Below are 22,208 nucleotides of genomic sequence, written 5' to 3' on the forward strand. Positions count from 1 at the left end.
GGGGCGGGAGCAAGCGGCGGCGCGGAGGGGCGGGGCTGAGCCCAACGATGGCTCCGCCCCCGCGCTCGCTGGCCACGCCCACCGCGGGAGACCTCGCGACAGCAGCGCGGTAGCGGGAGGTCTCGCGAGAATTCCGGGCGCGCGGGCGGGCGCCGCCGGGAGGCGCTAACGGTCGCTCCGTCCTGAGGGGGCCGCGGCCTTCAGAAGCCTCCGTCCCCCCGCAGGTACTTGAGCTCCTCCTGAGCGCACAGGCGGACACTGCAACAAAATCCAACACTGTTTTTACGGAGACAAAAACGTTTATTATGAGTAGATACAATGAGAGCAGCTACAACTGAGAACCAACTTTTACCTCACAAATTCACACCGATGAGTTATTGTCCTGCTGTGTTACACACCTTTGTCTCAGTTTATTTTGCTTACAGAGAGGGATGTAGGTGTGGAGGTTAAGGAGCTTGCTTATGCAGCTAGATGTGATGTAACTATAAAGCCTCCTGCAGTTTAGAAAAGTAATGATTTTTTAAAAAAAGCACATTCTTAGATACAGATGCAGTAAGAGTATTTCATTGTATAAGAGCGTATTTGTTTTTTAAATGGTTAAAGCCAAGTAAGGTTTTAAACAAAAGCTCCTTCAGGAATCATTTCTTCACAAGTTACAGGTGGAGCTGTGTGTTGTCCATCTAAGTTTAAGGTGTTTTAAGAACAAGGTTCCTTGCATTGTATCTCATGAAGCTGCATAGGTCAAATGCACAGAGAAGCTACTGCCTCTTAGGAGTTTTTCTGTGGGACTTTGATTGTCACCTAGAAAAAGAAAAATGCTGTTAGTTTCACTGGAGACAGGGCTCAGTGTTACACAAGTGGGAGCACAGAGGCAGCAGCATCACGGGAGAACCAGACCCGCTGCTATAAAGGCTGTTCCCTGCAGCTGGTGCCCCCCAGCACACGCTCCTCAGGGAGCAATCCTGTTCTCCACGAAATAAATCCACCAAGGACCGATGCGCTTGGATCCTTTACACCAAGAACCAGCTACACTGAGCGCCTGAGAGCACCGAGTGGTGCAGGCAGCTGGTAGCTAAGTGCTAAGATCCTGGCTAAGTTTTATTTTGGCAGCACAGAAGATGGTTGGGAAGCAGTCAGATGGAAGGCGACTCACGTTTTTCACTTCCAGGTATGCATCCAGACCGTATTCTCCCATCTCTCGCCCGTTCCCAGACGCCTTGTAGCCACCAAACGGAGTTTGTGGACCAAACACATTATAACAATTTACCCTGGAAAGGACACAAAGTGTTAAGCGTCAGTAGTGTCGGAAGTGCTTGATGGAGGGGAGAAGCAACTGAATTCCCAGGCTGGATTTCTACATCTGTTAGATCTCTAAGGCAACTCTAAGGAGTTAATTGGAAATACTGGACCCTTGAGATAAAAAACATTTCCTGATGGACCATCAGGAAACAAAAGATCATAAAACTAATTCATATCTCATCTCGTAGGACCAAGTGTCCAGGTTGCGACTCACACCTCCCTTTCCAGACAGATATTAAGCACCTACTTCAGTCAATACCTGAAGTTCAGTTAGAACTATTTAATTTTAAGTGAGATTCAGATCTCCAAAACTGTGACTAAAATTCAAGGCATGACGTTATATTCAGTGAAGTGTAAAACTAGGTGGGAAGAAAAGAGAAGCTGTCAAAGAGAAAGCCTGGGAGAGAAACGCCAGCGGCGAGGGGAGCGTCGGGTCTCACCACACGGTGCCGGCGCGCAGACCCTGCGACACGTAGTTGGCTTTGTCGAGATCCTTTGTGAAGACCGCTGCTGCTAGGCCGTACTTGGAGTCATTTGCTCTCTCAATCACTTCCTCCACAGTTTTGAACTTCAGGATCTGCATGACTGGTCCGAATATCTAAAAAATACAAGCAGAACACATGAAAATCTCTGTGCATGGATCAGGGCAGGCCGTGGTTGATGCTGGAGTTGCACATGTTCACTGTAAGTTACACGGGAGGTCAAATTCCGAGTACCAGTGCGGTCACTTCCAGAATTACAAAGCAGCCAAGGTATAATCCGGAGCGCAGCTTGCGGTGGTCACCTTGCAAGAAGCACTGAATTCCCATTTCCCCTTGCAGCTCATCAAGGTCTGGTACTTGCAGACCTGTTCCTTTTTGCATGAAATGGGGCAAAATGACCAAGAAGTGGGAAGCTGACGGACCGAAAGGTGCTGCAGGACTCACCTCCTCCCTGGCAATCGTCATGTTGTCCTGCACGTCTCCAAAGACAGTCGGCTGGATGAAGTAGCCCCTGTCTGCAGCCGGGTTGCCACCACACAGCAGTTTGGCTCCTTCGCGCTTCCCAGTGCTAATGTAGCCAAGGATCTTCTTAAACTGCTCCTCATCTACCTAAAAGCCATTAAGACAAATGAAAGCCCTGCCAGCTCCTCTGGACTGGGGCTATTTCATGAACTGACAGGTGAAGAGGCTTCCTGCTCTCACCTGAGGGCCCTGCTCAGTTTTGAAGTCAAACGGGTTGCCGACCACCCTGGCCTTGGCTCTCTCCACACTCCTCTCCACGAACTCCTGGTAGATATCCTCCTGGACATACGTTCGGGATCCAGCACAGCAGCACTGCCCTTGGTTGAAGAAGAGGGCAAAATGGGCCTGCTCCACAGCCCAGCTCACTAAGGTTGGGGAGAGAAGAGAAAACAAATAAATGAACACAGCAAAATCCTCCAAGGAGTCGACAGGTGGCTTCTTTTGAACAATTCTCGTGCCAACTACTGGAACACTTATGATACAAAGTCCTTCCAGCTGACAGCCACTTTCAGTGCTTTGGGAGGGCCCAAATTAAGTACAGGTTTCGTACAAAGATCCATATGAGCACCCTATATTAGAGATGAAAAAGCATCTGAGATGAGGCAGATTACAGTTTCCTTTAAAAAATACCGGGTATTAAGGACATGGTGTTTTTGGACCTAGTAGTTTGCTTCCTCTGCCTTTCAAAAAGTATCTCCCAAAAGGGTGTTTATGTACAAGAGAGACAACTATTACTTGACACTACTAGAAAAGAGTGGGAATAAGATGTGCAAACTAAGAGAAAAAAAAAAAAACAGAAAAGAGGAGGTTGAAGAAAAATATCAAAACAATTCCTATTTGTTGATAACTGAGCTTCACTGCGCTAGTGGGAAAGAAGAGGGAGCAGAGCAGCCTCGATGCACAAACACAGCGGCTGCAGTGGGAGGCACCGGCCTTTCCCGGGTGAGGAGAGCCGGGAGGTGCCAGAGCTGGAGGCTCCTGTGACAGAAATGTTTCCCCTCGAGCTCCGCGTGCAGGAAGGCCAGCTAAGATGTGCAGATCAAATGTGAAGCCAGCAGGTGCTTACTGTCAGCATCGGACAGGATGATATTTGGACTCTTTCCTCCAAGCTCCAGTGTCACCCTCTTTAGGTTACTCTCTGCTGCAGCCTTCTGGATCAGATGCCCAACCTGTACCAGGAGAAGAACACGTTTTAGGAACTAAACTCCCGGGAACCGCAGGAACAGGCAGAGCGGTTGCTCTCAGCCAGCAGTTTAGGGATAATCTCTTCACTGTCAGGGCATCAAGGAAACCGCTGAGTCTGCACAGGGATTCGCTTACAGTAAGGAGCAGCTCAAGGGAAGCCTAAATGCTCTAAAGAAAGCACCTGAAAAGAGTCTTAAGTAAAAATAAATGTCACGCCTTGAAGCCAGGTGTATTTTTTAAATGAAGTTGTAGAAGGCAAGGCCTCACAACAGTGGCATATTCTCTACATCCCGGAGAGCTGAAGGTTAAGGCAGTCCCTTACCTCCGTGGAGCCAGTGAAGGCCACTTTGTCAACGTCCATGTGGGAAGAGATGGCAGCCCCTGCCGTGGGCCCGTAGCCAGGAATGATGTTAACCACGCCGGGTGGGAATCCCGCCTGCCAGTTCGAGGGGACACAACCATGTTACTCGTTTCACAAATCAGAGGCTGCACCTGCCCTGAGCTGACAGCAATGCTTCCAGATGCTAAGAAGAACAGAGCAGCTCTGAACAGAGCTCACTTCATTGCCCAGGACCTCAGCTTTACGGGTTCTAAACTTCTTCCCCGCTACCCCAAATTTCGCTTGGAGCAACGTTAGCTGTCCCCTCACCCTGAAGCTCAGCCGTCCTCTAGGTAGAGGATGGGCCGTTTGTGTCAGCCTCGTAGAGGCCTTCCCTAAGCCCCAGTGACACTCTCTGCCTCTGCACTGGAAAGACCTGGAGCATTCAGCTAAACTGCACACGAGGACACACAAGACACCTGGGTCTTTCTTCAGATCTGAGAAGCCTTCTCCCCTCCCGGAATGCGAAGCAGCTCTTTGCTCACCTCTTTGACGAGGCTAGCGATGTAGAGAGCGCTCAGGGGTGTTTGCTCCGCCACTTTCATCACAACCACATTCCCAGTAGCCAGGGCAGGCCCGAGTTTCCAAGCTTGCATCAACAGCGGGAAGTTCCACTATAAAACAAGGACGTATTTGCTGGTCTGAACTTGCACATTTTCAGTTTATCAGTCAGTAAGTGGTGAGCTGCATTACAGTCTGCGGCAGCACCCATGGAACCAGGCTTTGATCCTTCCCTAGCTGGTCTGCAACTTGTTCAGTTCCATTTTAAGCAGCCTAGTCCTTCTGTTTGTCCAGGAAAGCTGTAACCTGAAGGCTGAGGTCTCTCAATAACACCTCAAAAAAAGAACTTTTCTGGAATTACCTTTCACTGTCAGTTTAGCCGTGAAGCGCTGTTCTGCTCTATTGAACTGTTTTGAAAGAAAGTCTGTTTACAGTGACTGAGCAGGCCTCAGAGAGGTGTCGATTCCAAAGCCAGGCATTTGCATTCCATTCTTACTTAATGCAAATATAAAACATGCCAAACAAGAACCCAGCTACTCCTATAAGCAGCTCATACTATCCATGAATCATTGCATAATGTGGCCTTGTTGTTACCAAACCACCTTGCTAGGCTTTTTACCTTCGCGGAAATAAGATCAGGCACAAGCAGTTGAGTTTTCCATGCAGTTCTTCATTTCCTCATCATGCAAAGTTTTGTTTTTAATGCTAAATGCTCACTTAAGCAGTAATTTAAAATTTAACTGTGATTCCTGCTAATAATTTGTCACCAAACTGCAGGATTGAAGGTGCTTATGGTAGCAGGATAACTCTACAAATATGTTTAAATTCTACTTTTCTGCACAAAGAGAGACACAAAAAAACCCTCGCAGATAGCCCACAAAATCAACAAGTTAGTTTTGTGCTGCCAGAGCAAAGTAAGAGCTCTTAACTTGTTTTCCTACTGCAAGGAAGCAGTAATCAGCTATGGATAATATCTTGCGTTTTAAGACAGCCCTTTATGGCAACACTGAATTCCTGAAATAACTTGCAGAGACTACAGATACATTTTACTCACTGGGATTATCTGTCCACAGACTCCCACTGGCTCATGTCTTGTGTAGCAGAAGTAGTCTCCATCTAAAGGGATAGTTTTTCCATGGATTTTATCAGACCAGCCTGCAAAATATCTGGCAATGGCAACATTTCAGTTACTGAATTTAGAATAACAAGCCTCCTGCAAACAGAAAACAAGAGAAATTTCCTCCAGCTATTTCTTTCCCTCACATTTTTAGGTACTTCTCAAAATACACACTCAGACAAATGTTTCCCAAGCAGGTGATTTGAAGAACTGACAGTAAATACAGACATTTGCCTCCTGCGCTTGGCCGTTCCTCGCATAACGTAATTCTGCTGTGGTGTGACATAGGTCACTGCCACTTGTAAAGGCCCTGTGTATAGTGGGAGAGAAGCCCCCACACTGGAGAGCAGGCAGGAGCATCCTGTGAAACGAAGGAGGGTTTTGGATCATCCTACCCAGCCCAACCACAAAGCGGGTCCAGTTGGACCACAATGTGACCTGCTCTGTTTCGCATGATCTTTAACATCTCTTGGGGACCTCCAGGCAGAGATTTGAGCCACGTCAACGTCTCTCAGTGATGTGTTTAACCCCAGGAAGGCCCGTTCCAGAGCCCCCATGAAGGACCTTGGTTGCACAGGCTGGAACCCGTCACGAGCCACTGGCTCAGTGCCTACCTGAGACATTTCACCACCATGTTCACATCCACCAAGTAGGCAACAGAGTACGGTTTGCCGTTATCCAGAGTTTCCAGCGCCTACAAAACACAGGGAGACTGCTTGGAGAGGAGGTGGGGAAAGGAAAGTCACATGCAGGTTTAGGTGCAACCTTGGTTTGATTTTGGGTCCGTTCTGCATGTTTGTGCAGAACCTTCAGCTTCCCCAAAATACTTCCCCATCCCTTGTAGACCTCTGAAGAAGCTGCCTTATCTGAGAAGCAGGGCAGAGAGCACAGGTGCTCCCCGCCTTCCCGGGGCGCAGTCTGTGAGCTCTGGATCTCTAATGACACAGGAGGAAATTTTCAAACTGAACCAAACTCGTAGTGAACAATGGCACTGGCTGGCTCTGTTCTCCAGGCTGGAAGATGTGATTTAACCCGAGGACATGCTCACAATTAGAATGAAGGGACTGAAGGTCTTAATTAGTCCAACCTCCCACTGAAGCAATTTCAAGGACAGACCAGGTTGCTCATGGCCTCATACCATCGACCCATGAAAGTCTCCAGCGCTTCCCTACCCTGAAAGCCTACAAGAGCCCGCACAAGATCTCCCTGCCCGCTACAAGTGGCTTTGGCACGAGGACACCGGTGTTCCCTGCTGCACGGCTGCATCTTCCATGGCCCCCGCGCCCGTACGCGGAGCCCGGGAGCCCCCAGCCCCGCGCGGCGCCGACACGCACGGCCAGGTACGCGCGGTCCCGCTCGATGAGGTCGGCGAGGCGGTTGAGCAGCTTCCCCCGCTCCGACGCGTCCGTCCTCCTCCAGGGCGAGCCCAGCTGGAAGGCCGCCCGGGCTGCCTGCACGGCCTTGTCCACATCGGCCTGCGGAGGAACCCAGACGAGGAGGGTGAGCAAGGAGCAGCCACACGGCCGCTCGCGAGGAGCAGAGAGGAGCCTGCGCACACGGATCCCGCCCCGCTCCCGAGCAGATCCAAATCCGAGAGACGGATAAAGCCCTCCCTGGCCTTCGGAAGGCCTGTCCACCGGCCCTGCTGTGGGAGTCTCGCCCAGGGAATCCCTGGGAAGAGCCAGCTGAGGGTGCCGTGATACGGGTGGGTGCCGCAGCCACCGCGGCTGCTCACATTGCACGATTTCAGCTACGTGCAGTGCAAACATCATCGAGGTATTTCCACAATGCCAGCTGCTGGGTTAATATTTGTACTCCAGAACGAGGCAAATCAAAAGCTGCAGAGGTTGCTTTGATACTGGTTTCACTAGCACAGCCAAAACCCTTTTTTTTTTTTTTCCCCAACTTGATCAAATATCCCTAACCCATCATTTTGTTCTGCCACGGCATCGACTTGCTTCTAGTCAGTTCACTGTTCTGGCTGGGCTGTAATCACTCCCACCAGGACAAACCAGTCTCCCATGGCCAAACACACAGCTAGGGATTCCCGTCTCTCTCCACTCCACCGGGGAATAGGGACAAGTTTCCACACAGCAGCAGGAAACCAAAACGACTGGGAAAAATCCTCAGCTCTGCCACGGATCCCCAGAGAGCCTTGGATAAGATACAGGGAAAATCCATTCCCTGCTCTCTCTCCCTCTTCTTTTCAATACAGACTCTGATCTCGCCAAGACAATATTTACCTTGTCGCCTTCAGCCACATGGCAGATGACTTCTCCTGTGGCCGGATTGACCGTAGGGAAGGTTTTCTTGCTGACAGCATCGTGCCACTCATTATTTATAAAAATCTGAAATAGAAAAAACAAAGCAGTGTTAAGCCTCCGAGTGGGACCCAGGCAGAATCACTGAGGACTTTTTTTGCTTGATGGCAACTTCACAGGTTGCTTAACTAGGGAGATGTTTTAGTCTTGAAGCACGCAACCAATGACGAAGTCAGGGAGCAATAAAAAGAAACCACAGCTCAGCAAACAGCAAGGGAGCTGGAAGTGCTTCCCGTTTCAGAGGTCCTTCCGAGATGGGAACGTGTCTAGCTGGAGCTGCACAGGGATGCCAGGATGCTCAGGAGACTCAAGGGCATAAAAATGCTTCATAACATAGTTTGATATGTGGTATTTGAGCTTTTGCAGCACTTCTCAGCTTATTTTATGCAATAGACACAATTTTTACTCAACTTTTACACAATTTTAGCATTACTTTGCACAGGGACAGAACCGCAGGCCAGGCGCTAGCTTTCCACCACCCACTTCCCTTCTCCACCAGAGTGAACTTCTCCACGTCAGGCCCACGAGAAGCCAACGGCGTCAGCACCAGGATTACGGTGCTCACTGAGCACCAGCGTGCTCCTGCTGCCCCGGGGCACCCGTGGAGCACCCAGCTGCCCTATGGAGCCACCTAATCTCTGCAGATAACAGAGCTGGGCAGAGCAGGTTCCCTCTGTGCCCCCCAGCCCCAGCAGCTCCTGCTCTTTGCTCGCTCGCACCGACAGTAGCGCTTGGGTGATATCCAGGATCGAGTTGATACCAGCAGCCTCTGCCCAGCCTGCCTGCTGCGTCCGGAATCGTTTTCCTGCAGGGAAGCGCAGGACTTTGGGCCAAAACACACCTGGGGGCACCTCGGGCACTCTGCCCCAGCTGGGGCCTCGCAGCCCCTGTCGCTCTGCTGCTTCCAGCCCCTCAAGCTCCAAGCTCTGGTCGAGCTGCGGAGCCCCCATGCCCGGCACCCCCTTCGCTTCTGAACAAACAGCTCCGGACGCTGCCCTCTGAGCCGGCTGCGAGCAAGTAAACGAGCAAGGGAGTGAGCAAGCGAGCAGAGAAGTGAGCACGGAAGCAAACAAGCGAGCAAACGAGCGAGTGGGCCACGGCCCTCCCTACCTTGGTGCAGGCGATCTCAGGCTGCGTGTTGGGCGCGGGGATGGCGGCGGCGGTGGCCGAGAGCGGCGCGCGGAGCCGGGCCGGGCCGCGGCAGAGCCGGGCCGCGCTGAGCCCCGCGGCCCGCAACATGCTGTGCTGTGGCGGCTGCTCCGGGCTCTGCGGCGGCTCCTCCCCGCGGGGCGGCGCGCGCCACGGTGCCTGGCCCGGCTCCCATCCGCTCCGCTTGGCTCAGCTGGGCTCAGCGTGGTTCAGTTCAGAGCAAACAAGCTTGTCCCACGCCCACTTCAGCGCCACTCCGCTCCCGTGCGTTGGCCCGGCCCGGTTTGGCACAACTGGGCTCAGCACCAAACAGGCCCGGGACTGCCCTGACCCGGAGATCAGGGCTGAGGCGCGAGCAGTGTCCATGGCCTGTGCAGGATAACAGCGTCGGGATAACACGCTGGCAACTGCCACAGGGCTCCCCAAGCAGGGACCCGCGCGTCACCGAGGACATAAAGGCAGAGGGAGACCAGGAACACCTGTGCTCTTCAGTTAATTTACTGTTAATTCCATTAATTGTACAGGGAAAGCATGACAGCTTGGTTGGTTTACACAACTAGCAGCGCTGGGATCCCTGGCTGCCCAAACTCTCTGCTGTTTCCAGCGCACGGAGGCTGAACAAGAACCTCGTGTGCAGGCCGAGGAGGAGGGAGGCCGGCAGGGCCTGTGCTGCAGGGCTCTCCTCAGCGCCTGCACATTCCGGCCTTTGCCAAACCCTCCCAGCAGCGGCTGAAGGCCTTTTGTGCTCGCTTGCTCAAGATGCCTTGCACAATGCAGCGTGTCCAACACGTGACAGCAAACGGCGCAGTTTAAAGCTATCGTTGTCATCGCCAAGGAAACCACCGACTGAAAAGACTCAAAGAACATGTAACATCCGAACGAACGTGTGGTGCCTTCCTGCCGGCAGCAGTTCTCCGACTCGAGGGTGGCTGCGGAGGGCTCTGTGAGTGGCTGTCTCTGATTTAAGAGGACTGAAGAATTGTGCATCTTTTTTCAATTCAAAAATAGTTTAATCCACTGTCCTGAAAGCTCCTGGAGTCTTGGTGGTAACCTGTAACTCCAGCACCTGCAGAGTGTCCAGGCATTTAATTCAGGAGGAAAATAACTGCCCTGTTTTGCAGGTAGGAACCATAAAATCAGCAACATGAAGCCATTGCCCAAGGTTATCCAGCAGAACTCAGCTTAGACCTGGATCAGCTGCAAAGAAATCCTCTTGTGCTGGGATTGTGCTCCTCTTGAGCATCCCTCAGTCACCTGTGTCTCCTGCAGGACACGAGATTCCCAGTCGTGCCCAAGCAGAGGGCCCTGCAGCCCTTTACGAGGTGGCCCTGTGAGAACTGCTTGTCCCAACACGTTCTCTCCCCCCTTCCAGACCTGGACGTGCTAAAGCACTGTGGGGACAGACTGGAAAGACCTGCTGGGCCCGTGAGGAGACGCCCTCCGAGAGCTGCGGTCGCGCTCACTCGGGGTGAGCTCCCCTGCGCTGGCCTCCACGCGGCTCCTGCCCAATCTCGGGCAGACAAGGGGTGACCCGGGACACGAGCCCCGAGCTGGCACCTTTGCTGCTCTTGAGCAGAGCCCTTCCCTTCCCTGGGGCTGAGCAGACAAACTCAGCAAATTAAAACCCATGCAAGGGAGAAAACACCTTCCTGGCACCCCCAGCTGCCAGGCTCAAGCTCTGGGCCCTGCGGAAGACGGGACGCTGGGGGCGCAGAGCCAGCGTTGGGTGCTGGGAAAGCACCCGGGCTGCGTGTGCCGGCAGAGGCTGTGCCCTCTCCCACGGCACGGCCAAATGCCTGGGACGGGGGAATTTCACCCTGGATCCCTTGAGAAACCATCAGCGCAGGTCAGGTCTGGGGCTTCCCTCCTGCTCTCTGGTCGCTCTGTTCCTGTGTTGACTTCCCAGCACGGCCATCTCGGGACACCCCAAAGAGCAGGACCCAGTGTCCACCTCGGCCACTGATGGATCTGTACTGGAGGAACCGGCGCCAGCCCCGGGGCTGTGACACGGGTCACTGCTGGGACCTGCCAGAGGGCCAGGCCGGGCTGGCTACTGGGTGGTTAGGGAAGCTGCGAGCTGTGTATCCCACTGTCCGGACACGGCGCTTCCAACAGAGCGAAAGTGGCGTCAGATGCTGAACACTTGAACTTGTCACTATATCAAGCGGGTCCCTCATTTTAATATCGCGTTAATACAGATTACACATCAAGAGCCCAGGAATTAACCACGCCCAAGTCTCTGAAGCACTGAAAGCCTCTGCTGATCTGGTCCACACTGTTCCTGGTCCCCGATGAAACTGAGAGATATTCACTGCAGTCATGGGGTGTGGGGACCTTTCGAGTTCCTTCCAGCTCCGCGGCACTTTCTGCTGAAGCCAGAGCCCTCCTTGTCCTGTTCTGACTCCTGCTGCCACTCACTGCAGCTTTTCCAGCCGCTGCAGGTTGCTGGAGGCATCGCGCTGAGCGAGAAGAGACACCCTCCTTCCATCTCCTTACCACAAAATCGAGATCTGCATCCTCACCTCGTCATTCCCGACCTGCTCTCCCCCTCGCAAGGCTGATGTTGAGTGGTGGCAGCCCAGTACTCCGGGATGGATTCTGCCCCACCGTTAATGGGCCTGGCAGTGGAGGCACTGGAACCAGATAGCAGTGACACCACTGAAGTTCAGAGACCCCCAGCACTGCCAGGCCAGCGCAGCAGCTCCAGCCTCCTGCCCGGTGCCGAGGCCGGCTGCGCAGCTGCCTCCAGGGAGGCCACGAGGCGCCACGCTGGGGTCAGCGCCGCTCTGCTCCACGGACCTGCGGGAGAATAAATGAGAAACCACGTGGGGCAAGAAAGGAAGCGTGGCAGCAGCCAGCCCTTTCTGAACACCAGGAATGGCACTTCCAGGTTCCCTAGGGCTGCTCTTCTCGTTTTCTGCCTTCATCAGCTGCTAAGCAGCCCGAAATGAAGATTCCTACTGGTTTCTGCCCGAGCACAAGGAACTGCTTCCTAAAGACTGAACAACTGATGGGGCAGCTAAAAGGGAGTTAAATAACATGCTGGAATTTGATAACGTCACTAGAATAAGCTAATAATACCACTCCAGCAGCAACCAGAGAGAGCAGCGCCGGGCGCTCTGTCACTGGGCAGGACATTGTTTGCTGATGGGGGTGCCTGCAGGGCGAGCAGGATAAGGGAACAAAAGGAAGGAAATGAAGCTGTGCAGCAGTGAGCAGCTCCCTGCACATCGGGGAAACCTCCCAAGGCAACACAGCAAGAGGCCCAGCCACGCTCACATCTGGAGCAAGGAGAATGGACACCGTCTTTCCCACAGGGAGAGCAGTGATGCTCCAGAGCCCTGCCAGGAGAAGGGAGTGACCAAGAAGTGACTGGCAGGTGCCAAAAGCCCAAGCCCAGCCAGGCTCTGGGGACTCCATCAACTTCGGTGACAGCATGTGTTGGATCCTGCACCTTGGTAGAGCAGTGTCAGTGGTTACAGCTCACCTGGCATTAATCTGTTCTTCCTGAAAGGGAGTCTAAGCCTTGGAAATTGTGGCTGCCCCTAACACGAACTCTGTCACCTCAATGTTGCCACCAAAGGCATCTTGCCCCCTTGCTCCTAGGTGTGGCACTCTACGAGCAACAGTGTGATGTGATCAGGAATGCAAAGAGCACCTAGAAACATGCCCAGAGCGCCTACCCTGCTGCAGGAGCAGCAAAGTAAGGTGACTTTGGGGAGGAAAGTGACTCACCTTAGGTTTTTCAAGAAGAAAATGTGGAGTCCAACTGTGCCGGGAAATCTGGTGACCCCACTGGACATCCATGCCGCTTTCCAGCTGTCCCCCAAAAGCCAGTGGGGGGAACAAGCAGAGGAATTTTGAGCACATGAGCTGTCTCAGGACGTGGCTGGGTAACATAACTTCTGCTGAAGGACGGCCCAAGCCTGGCTCGCGTACTGTACGGTCGCATGAAAGGCTTCGTGGTAGGGAGGCGGTTAAACACACGGAATCCTTCTTTTATGGCAAAATCCCAAGCCAGGTCAGCCACGAGCTCTGCATGCTCCTGGCAGCTCTCCCCTGGGGCTGGCCTCGCGTGGCCTGGTGACAAGGGAAGAACTGTCACTTCTGCGGTTATGCAGCCACACCGCAAACACCTCCATGGGCCTTAGGCAAAGCCAGCCCTGTAGGACCCAAAGACTCCTCTCTAAGGAAGAGGAAAATAACAACATTCTCTGAGCAAAGCTCCCAGGTGCATGGAGAAAAACTCCACTGAGATGTCCCAGCAACCACCTGCGAGTCTCCCTGCTAAAGCAGAGTTGGAAGGGCTCAGAGCTCCACCTGTAGGACACAACTCTGAGCTCCGAAGTTCGGCCTTTCCCCCCGCGAAAGAAAAGCAACAATGCAAGAACTTCTCATAAAAAGCCAACTGCAGCTTGCAACCAGCAAACAGCAAAAAAATGGGGAAATGCCTTGTTTGTGCTTCCTTTGGGCCCTTTCCTGTGTTCACAGGACACAACCTGACTGCAGAGTCTGCCCGAGAAGCCAGCAGTGTCCCACGTCCCAGCGCAGCGCGTGGGGCTAGCCGGGTTCCTCACCTCTCAGGGAGCGTTTGTGGAGCCCCTGCAGCCTCACGGCCAGGCGGAAGAAGGCAAAGGCCATGTAGAAATTCCAGTTCTCGGGGCGCTGCATTCCTGCGTGGTCCCAGTACATCCAGGAATACTCCTCTGCTGTGGGGATTCCCAGGCGCTCCAGCTCGCGCTCCCGCAGGCCTGGAAGACACGAAGGGGCAGCAGTGGGTGAGCAGACAGCGCGGCTGGGGGCGCGGGGGAGGCGGGCGCTCTGTTCTAAGCGTGGGCTGATCTGATGCTCTGCAGCCACCTAGACCTAGCCCCAAAGCTCTGGACTGCTCTGAACACCACAAATGTGAGAGGCTACTTGGAGGCAGTGCAGGCAGGGGCCCTGGCAGGGCTCGCCAGGGACGTGGCTCCCCCCTGTGCAGGAAACTTGTGGCGGCAGAGATTTTCCTAACTCTTTACCCGTAGATTTTACTCTTTAGTAAGTGTATAGCTTCCTGGGCAAAATTGTTCTGGTCTGGCTTAGTCCACAGTTCATTCCTCCACCCAAGGGAGATCTGGTTCTTGTCATTCCTCTGGAAAAGAAGTTCCCAAGTTTAACAGCTTAAGTGAGAGAGAAAATAATCCAAATGAATTTTTAAACCCAGATTTGCAAGCTGTGAACCAGGGCCCTTCTCCTGGGGGCCAGCCCTGGCACCACTGTTAACAAAGGTCCTTGTTCATGAACAGGGGGACAGAAGCAGCTGGGAGAGGGAGCACTTGGCCAGCTCCACAGCCCAACGTTTTCTCATCAAACAGGTGGCAGATCCCAGGCAAACTGGGGACGGGGACCACGATAGAGCAGTCACGTCACATACAGGAAGATGCCTCTGCCCTGGATGGGGGATTCTTCAGGAAGAGTAAAAAGGGCAGAGGGGGAAATATGATATTTTCAAAAGCAGTCAGCCCAACTGCCAGCTGAGCCCTCTGCAGAGGAGCCTGTCTGTTTCTGAACTCTGATTCCTATCGCCACTTGTCAAATGTGACTTCACCCCTCTCTGTACCTCGCAGTGTACCAAAGGGAGGTGGCAGGAAGTAGGCCATGCAGTTATTTGCCACATCAGAGATGGGATCTCCTAGAGTTGAAAACTTCCAGCCAAGAACAGCAAGGACTTCTGGCCTCTCTGGATGAAAAATCAGGTTATCCAGCCTGTATCAGAGGGAAAACAGGTCAGAAAAGTTCCAAGAGGGGGGAAAAATGCCAGCGCTCAGCAGCAGTAGGTGCCTTCTGATGCCCTTTGCTCTATGCAAAAACTGCTTTGGGAGTGAAACATTAATTCCTGCAGGCGTGGGTCAGGAAGGACTGAGATTACTCAACAGAGAACTCCTCGGTTAATAATGAACCGAACTGTGCTTTGAAGAATGCAATAAGACAGTTTAGAGCCTCAGATCATTAACAGATGTTACAGGACAGCCTAGCCAGAAAGCAATGCAGACAAGTCCCTGCCCAGGAGGATTTGCTGGTCGTTTTAACACAAGCAGTAACTCAGAGCCCTGCACTGGTGTGTGCTATAGATTCTGTTCAGTACAGCCTTCCGTGGCAGTGACTCCCAGGAGAGGGCAGCAGCCTAGTGGGGAGAAAAAACAGGGAACAACATCCCTGCTAGGGAGCAGAGAACTCCCTGGCTTCCAGGCACAGGGAAACTCTGCCTAGGAGAGCATGTGCGAAGAAGCCCTGGCCCAGAATGGGCAAAAACCTCCCTCGCAGCTCTCGCAGCTAGGGGCTGACAACACAGGAGGAAAACTGCCCTTGCTGAAGGAGCTCGGAGCACGGGGGAAATGTGGGAGCTCTGGGTGCAAGCATCAGCCGGAGCTCTTGCGACAGGTTCCTCAGGAAGGACACGAGGGGATCCTGGCACTCCCCGACCTCCTTGTTCAGGACATGCTGAATCTGACCCAAACCACAGATTTTATGCTCTGAGGTTGCTGGGCCAGCCCAGCTCAGCACCTTTTTAGGTCTTGCGCATTGTTTTACACCCTCTCCCCTCTCTTGTCTGTCCAGGGAGGTGCTGCCAGCCAAGCAGTACCTAAAGTCACCGTGCACCACTGCTGTCTTCTGGGATTCAGGGAAGTGCAGAGGCAGCCACTCAATGAGTCTCTCCATGGCTGGGATAACCTGCGTTTCCATAGCTCGATACTGCTTTGTCCAGGTCTGAACTTGCTGCTGAATGTAACCACCTGCAACAAGGGAATGGAGGCTCTCAGCAAGAGGGATAGGCACAAAAAGAGCTTCGAAACAGACACATAAAAAGTGCAGGCAGAAACAAACAGCCAAGCAGGTCTCTGCCCAGCACCCTGAGATAAGCTCCAAGGATCTAATGATAATTTCCAAGGGTTTCACACATTCCTAACTAGGCTCTGGATTTGATATTCTGATGCGAAGAATGCAATTCTGGGCGAATATGCAACTTCTCTACCTACCAGCTCTCAGATAGCCCTGCAGAGAGACAGGACAAGCTGAGGAAGTTTAGTCAGACACAGCAGCAAGTGAGCGACCCCAAGCCCACAGTGCAGCCAAAGGAAGGAAACTCCAGGCACCACAAAACACAGACACGGAGGATCCCAAGCAGCTTTCCACACCCGCACAGGCCTGGGGGGCAGACACGCCTGTCCACCTGCCACCAAGTTTCCCCAAGTCCTGTCCCCCAACCTGTCCTTTGAAATGCTGGTACGCAGGATGAGAAAGCAGCGACAGGGGATCCGTAGCCTTCTCTCACCAGGCTCCCCGCCGTGCTCCAGCTCGGCTGCTCGGAGCTCGACGCTGTGGATCTTGGAGAGGACCTCACTCATGGCAGCGTAAACAGCCCTGCGCTGGCTGGGCAGCAGCCCGGGGAGGGCGACGTCCCTGTAGAGGTGGCCAGCACAGTGCTCCGCCACGTAGAAAGGAGAGCCGAGGACGCTGGGGGGACAAGGGGGAACCGGCGTGTCCACGGGCCATCCCGCTCCGCAGGTGCTGCCACCCTGGCCCGGAGCCACGGCTCTGACCCGGCTGTGGGATATCGCTCTGCGTCCCCACAGCCCCGGGCAGCACGGGCTGGGCAGCAGCTCCCGCTGCCTGTGCGAGAAGCTCGGATCTCTCCTCGCTGCCTGGGGTCTGGCAGTGGGGAAAACCACCTTCTTGTTGGAAACCTGAGCATATCAAGACAGTCTCTGCAGGAGGCCCCACAAAACTGAGTTACAGTTGCTTTTCAAAGGAAGTCAGCATTTTAATTAATTGCTAAAATAAGGACACAGCTATAACAAACTAAATAAAAACGCTACAGTCCTTTGAACCTCTGGAGGCTCTATGCCAACACTGGGCAAATGCTAGTTTAGGCCACGGCACTTTCATGATCCCTGGTTTGGGAGACACAGCAGCTCCTGGGACAGACCCCAGCAGCTGTTTAACAGCACCCAGCGATGCTGAACCACAGCCGAGTACGGAGACCACCAGCACCACAGCCAAGGGAAGGCAGGAGGGAAGGACAGGGCCAGGACCACTCTGGAAACACTCTGCTTACATAAAGTCTTAGGAGCTGCAAGTCACCAGGATCTCATGTTTTAAAACACCAACAGCCAGGCCAGGGATCCTTCCAGGTCAAAGGCCTCCTTTGTATCACCGTGCTAGTCCACACCAACACCCCTGTTTGCCTGCCTGGGTTCTCACACCTGAACCAGACTCCCTCTTCTCTTTTGCCTGTGCCTTTGCGGGGTCTGGCTGAGGTTGTCACGCACAGGGTGAAAGCCAAGGGACAGGATTACCTGCTGTCCTCACAGAGAGCAAGTACAGTGGGCACAGGAACACCGGCCTCAGCGAGCGCCTTCAGCACCCTGCCAGGGCAAGCCAGAGAGCCATGTCAGCACAGAAAGGCATTGGGGAATCCACAGCAGAGCTGCATTTTTTGCTAGGTAGATGCACAGTATTAAAGACTCCTGTGGTCAGTGTTAAATACACTAAAATTATGTGGCTGGGAGGAAAGCAACACACCAAAATCTTCCTAAGGCCCAGAACCCCAGGATCCATCCAACACGCTCCTTGGAAAGCCATGGGGAGAGCACGATAGACATCCTGCTGCTGCTGCTGCTGCAAGTGTGTGGCACAGCCGCCTGCCCTGCAGCACAGCCCCTGCAAGGGGGCCAGGCCCCGCTGGGCTCCTGCCCCTCGTTGGCAGCGCGAGCCCCGCTGCACAGGGGCTCACGTGTGGGAGGAAGAAGAGCTGAGGGAGTCTGAACCACTGCGAGCCAAGGGAAGGAGGCAGACGAGGGGCCAGAACCTGTTCCTGAGCATCCGTGTGAAACTCCCGGGCAGGAATGCGAGCGCCATCTTTGGAGCCAGCCCGAGAGGGAACAACCAACATGTTTACTTGGCAAAAAATCCTGCCAGGCTTTAGTTAGGAGAGGAGACAACAGCAGCAAAGCCTCACTACGCCTGGCTGGGCACCCATTCCGAACAAAGAGTGTCATTCTGGAATCGCACACAATGCTCTTTAAATGCAACAAGAGGAATGTGCCCCTATCTACCAGGCAGGATCAGCCATTGTTCCTCCAGGAGTCCTGAGCTTTCAGCTGGCAGCTTTTCTAAGGGACACAGGGACTTCTAAAAGGATCCTGCCTCACCTGACATGCTGGGAGAGCTGCGTTATGCCACACGGCCTGGGAGGATCCATGGTGTGGCAGGGAAAATGCCTTCATGGGGCTTTGAGCACAGGGTCCCAATTGCGCCTTCCCCCAGAGCTGCAGGGCAGCAGCCCCAGGTTGTGGCACTGCGCTGTCCCTTGGCCGGGCCATCGGGGATCTCCCAGCACAGCGTGCACCAGGGACAAGGCACAGCAGCTGCCTTCTCACCTGCACTCCTTGGTGACAGCGGGGCCCGTGGGGAGCAGGTCGTCAGGGGGCTCCTTCTTCAGCACCAGCGAGTGATCTCCAAGCTTGACGTAGTAGGTGAGGGGAGGCTCTCTGTGCCCAAACTGCCGTAACACCAGTGGACCTGAGCAGTTGTGAGCAAAACATAAGCAGCTAGAAGCAAGGGCTGGGATTATTTTTCACCACTTCTCCAGGTCTAGTTTCCCTTTCTGTGCTTGGGGTTGGAATCTTTGCAGCAACCAGGAACCCACCCATTCCTTCTCTGTCCCAAATCCCTAGGGACTATGGCAGTAGCTCTCTAATGGCAGTACGCTAGGAACATGCCTGACATTTCTTTGGCAACTTTTGCTCAATCCCTCCCACATAAGAAAGTCCTAAAATGTTGCTTCCCAGTCCAACAGTGAGAGATCACCGCGTATTAAAAGGCTGCAATGTTTTCTTGCTGAGTGAGAAGCCTTTTGGTATTAGTATTTTCAATCTACCTGTCATATGATGGAAAGAACAAAACACTCAGGGATAGGTGAACGTTCAGGCTGAAGAAAGCACTGCAGTACCTGTTGTCTGGCCACCAAGGACATGTTCAAGGTACTTCTGGAGACGATTTTTTGGTATGTCCATGGTTGGTCTCACTGAACGAGTATACGGAACGAAGCCTTGCAAAGGAAAACCCAGATAGGCTTCCAGCTCTCTGAGAGCTCCTGCTGTATCAACAACCTGAAAGCAGGAGGGAGGAAGACTGGATGAGAGAAGATAAAACAGAGAGCCCTGCATGCTTGCGATACGTTTATCTGCGAGTCCAAAGGCCCTGATCTTCTAAAACATACAGGCAACAAGGAGAACCAGTGTTCGCAGAGCCACCCGCCTTAGTCTTGCTCCAGTTCCAATGGCACAGGCACATGCCGGTGCCTGGAATAAGAGCTGGAATTCCCTGTGTACACGGGAGCAGGGTTTACTCTTCTCACTTTTCCTGTGCTTGCACTTTCCCCGCAGGGCCCCTCACTTTAATAAAAACCCTGTGTTCACATAAAGTTCCAAAGCTTGGGGGTTATCCAGACCTCATGTGACAGGTACACGAAGACTCAAGAGCCTCCAGGAAGTTATTAAATATGGTCTCAACCACACGGTTAGGGCTGCTTCTGTAACAGGGAACTGAGGTCTATGAAGTAGAAACAACTTCTCCAAGGTTACACTAGTTGCAGGGTACAAGGCTGGGAATGAAACAGGCTGGTGCAGACTTTGCCAGCAGTGCTCTCCTTTGATCCTGCTACAGCCTGCAGAAATAACGACCGGCTAAAACAAACGGCAACATGGGGCTGCACTGCTACGCCAAGTCCCCAGCCACTCGGGTCAAACACAGTTTCTGGACTTGGAAACCACACCTAAAGTCTGCCCTGGCTGCATTGCTTTGTACCTTCACTGTTTTAATGCCAAGCTGGGCTGCTGCCTTTAGGTTCTGGCTGATGTCATCAAGGAAGATGGATTCGTGGGGCTGAACACCCAAGCGCTCCAAGCAGAGCTTGTAGATGCGAGGATCCAGCTTGGACATTCCCTCGCGGCGAGTTTCAACTATCTGCAGTGACAAACAGTGGGTTTTGCATGAATCTGCTGTGATCACAAACACCTGAGCAGCGCTGGAAACGGAGGCAGGAGGGTGTGAGACTGACAGGCAAAGTAATGTGAAAATAAAGGACACAAGAGGTGGAGGGCTGACAGCTGGATAACATGGGCTGCAAGTTACTGTTTGGGTGCTGACTGCCTTGGCAGTAATTATTGCACCCCCAAAGGACTCAAGATCTTCTTGATCCAGATTTGGGCAGATAATTGCAGTTAACATATGCAAAAAGATGAATTAATAATGATATAATGTTGACAAGATGATTTTAAACAGTCCTGGATTTTCAGCAGAAAAAAAAAATAGAGAAAGAAAGAAAAAGAGAGATCTATAAAGCTAGGCAGAGAAACGCAATCTGAAATCTGTCCAGGCTTACCACATCAAACTGCTTTCGGTCTAGAGGCAGAACGCTCTCTTCATTCAGCAGACAGAAGTTGTTGCTTAGAACAGCTGTCTTCAGACCTTCCGCACGAATACACTGTACTGCTTCTGCCATTATGGGGAGCTGTTTTATCATCTCCTTTCTGATTAAGTGCAAGAGAAAGGAATCCACTGGAACTGAAACATTTGCCTAAGAAACCAGAGAAATCCCAACAACGATAATTAGCTATATATATATATATATAAAATATTTTTTTAAACAGTGAGGAAAAGGCAAGATGAGGAATGGCTGGGTAGATATACTGTCTGATCACCTTATTTTGCTCTCTTATTTCCTTTAGCAGTGGTAGGCAGACAGGGAATCTCTTGGCTGAGACCGAACAAAATGGAGTTCTCATGTTACTGGTTCTACAGAAAAGCAGTAAAGCTAAAGGGCTGATCTGGGGAAAGGGAAGTACACTAGAACTGTGTCTGCCATTGAATCAAGGCACGGAGGAGTTAAATGCAACATCACTATTCAGCAGGCAAGAAAGGAACTTGCATTTTAAATTGAGCTGCATTAGAAAGACTTCATGGAAAAGAAGACTCTTGCATTGTGTTCAAGCAGGAGGAAGTGAAGGCAAATTCTGTTCAGAATGCTGTCTAGGGACCAGGAGGATGAGGGCAGTGAAAAATCTGCCCTGATTGATAGCAATACCTCCTAAACATCTAAGAAGCCTTTAGGAAACTGCAGACAGTAAATCTGAGCCCGTTCTTGCTCGATACACAAAGCACCAACAACTTCCACAGGACATTTTCTTTTAAAAGCTCCTTTTTCCCTGCTGAACCATCATGTTCCTGCATCGCAGGATCCCATTTCCCTATAGTCAGGAAGCACAAAGAAAGGAGATGGGAGTTGGCTTACAATGTCAAAGCACTGCTGTCCAAATTCCTGCAAAAACTCCACAGTCGACAGCTCTCCTCTGGTGTACTTCAGAGAGGGACTATTTTCCCCTCCAGCAAGTACAGCTTGTTGGACGGTGCCAGCTGGAATACAATTCTGGACCTCCCAGTCTATATAGAGGAAAGGAAGAAAGTCAGGAGAGAGCACAAACGGCATCATCAGAGCTGAGAAACTAGCTAGAAATCCCTGAAATCTGATTCAGACAATGCCACATGAGACGTGCTGGACTAAAGCCATTTATCCAGCTGCAGAGAGAAGTTCTGGCATCCCCCAAATCAAAGTGCCTCATCCCCATTTTAGATGGGGTGAACTGGGGGTGAAAACGTCTTGTCCTTAAAGTGTCCTGAAGCACCAGGTGCCACTGCTAGGCGGTATCTGCTGGGGTTATTGCAGGACGGTTTAATCTGCCAATGTGCTCAGGCCCTGACCTGGGGACATCACAAAATGACAATTGTCAGTGCTAGTTCTGTGAATGGTGCAATTGAGCTGGGCAGGGCTACCAGCAAAATCATCAAATTCTTAAATATCCGACTGGAAGCCGAGTGAAGCACTAAAGCGATGTGAAATCTGCCTGGACGTGTAAGAAGAGCGAGGCGGGATGAGGATACAAACCTGCAGCCACCCTGTGAGGGGCCGGCAGGAGCACGGCGCCCACGTCAAAGATCACGGCTTTGTAGGGGCACGATGCCCAGCACCTGCCTGGAGCCGACATTCCCGGGATGCTCGTGGCTCCCGGGATGCTCATGGCCCTGGAGAGGCACCGCAGGTACATGGCGCCGATGGGGAGAGACCCCGCAGCCAAAGCGGGGAGGTACTGCACGATCCCTGGAAGAGAAACACGGTGTTTAGGGCTCCCGGGCATCACTGAGTGTGGGGTGAA

General features: G+C 52.7%; 2 protein-coding genes across 2 annotated transcripts; both read right to left on the reverse strand.

Moving 5' to 3' along the window:
• Positions 1-739: 739 nt before the first annotated feature.
• Positions 740-9,073, reverse strand: ALDH2 (aldehyde dehydrogenase 2 family member). Its single transcript, XM_088525083.1, has 13 exons — positions 8,917-9,073; positions 7,729-7,833; positions 6,820-6,960; positions 6,100-6,179; positions 5,423-5,534; positions 4,353-4,481; positions 3,811-3,924; positions 3,370-3,472; positions 2,484-2,668; positions 2,226-2,390; positions 1,740-1,897; positions 1,154-1,268; positions 740-801 (listed from the first exon to the last, which is right to left on the reverse strand). Exons 1-13 carry the CDS (start codon positions 9,043-9,045, stop codon positions 769-771), a joined length of 1,569 nt encoding a protein of 522 aa, XP_088381209.1. The 5' UTR covers positions 9,046-9,073; the 3' UTR covers positions 740-768.
• A 2,657-nt stretch (positions 9,074-11,730) lies between these two features.
• ACAD10 (acyl-CoA dehydrogenase family member 10) lies at positions 11,731-22,100 on the reverse strand. The gene is given in 14 exon segments (XM_088525142.1): positions 11,731-11,754; positions 12,691-12,775; positions 12,777-13,035; positions 13,533-13,706; positions 14,555-14,700; positions 15,578-15,728; positions 16,268-16,449; positions 17,292-17,360; positions 18,375-18,516; positions 18,947-19,106; positions 19,804-19,962; positions 20,381-20,575; positions 21,290-21,438; positions 21,941-22,100. Coding segments are annotated over 14 exon segments (2,055 nt in total).
• Between the last annotated feature and the right edge of the window lie 108 nt (positions 22,101-22,208).

The sequence above is a fragment of the Tinamus guttatus genome, unplaced genomic scaffold (genome assembly GCF_059628265.1).
Source record: "Tinamus guttatus ecotype Peru unplaced genomic scaffold, ASM5962826v1 Tinamus_guttatus_pri_ptg000223l, whole genome shotgun sequence".
NCBI lineage: Eukaryota > Metazoa > Chordata > Aves > Tinamiformes > Tinamidae > Tinamus > Tinamus guttatus.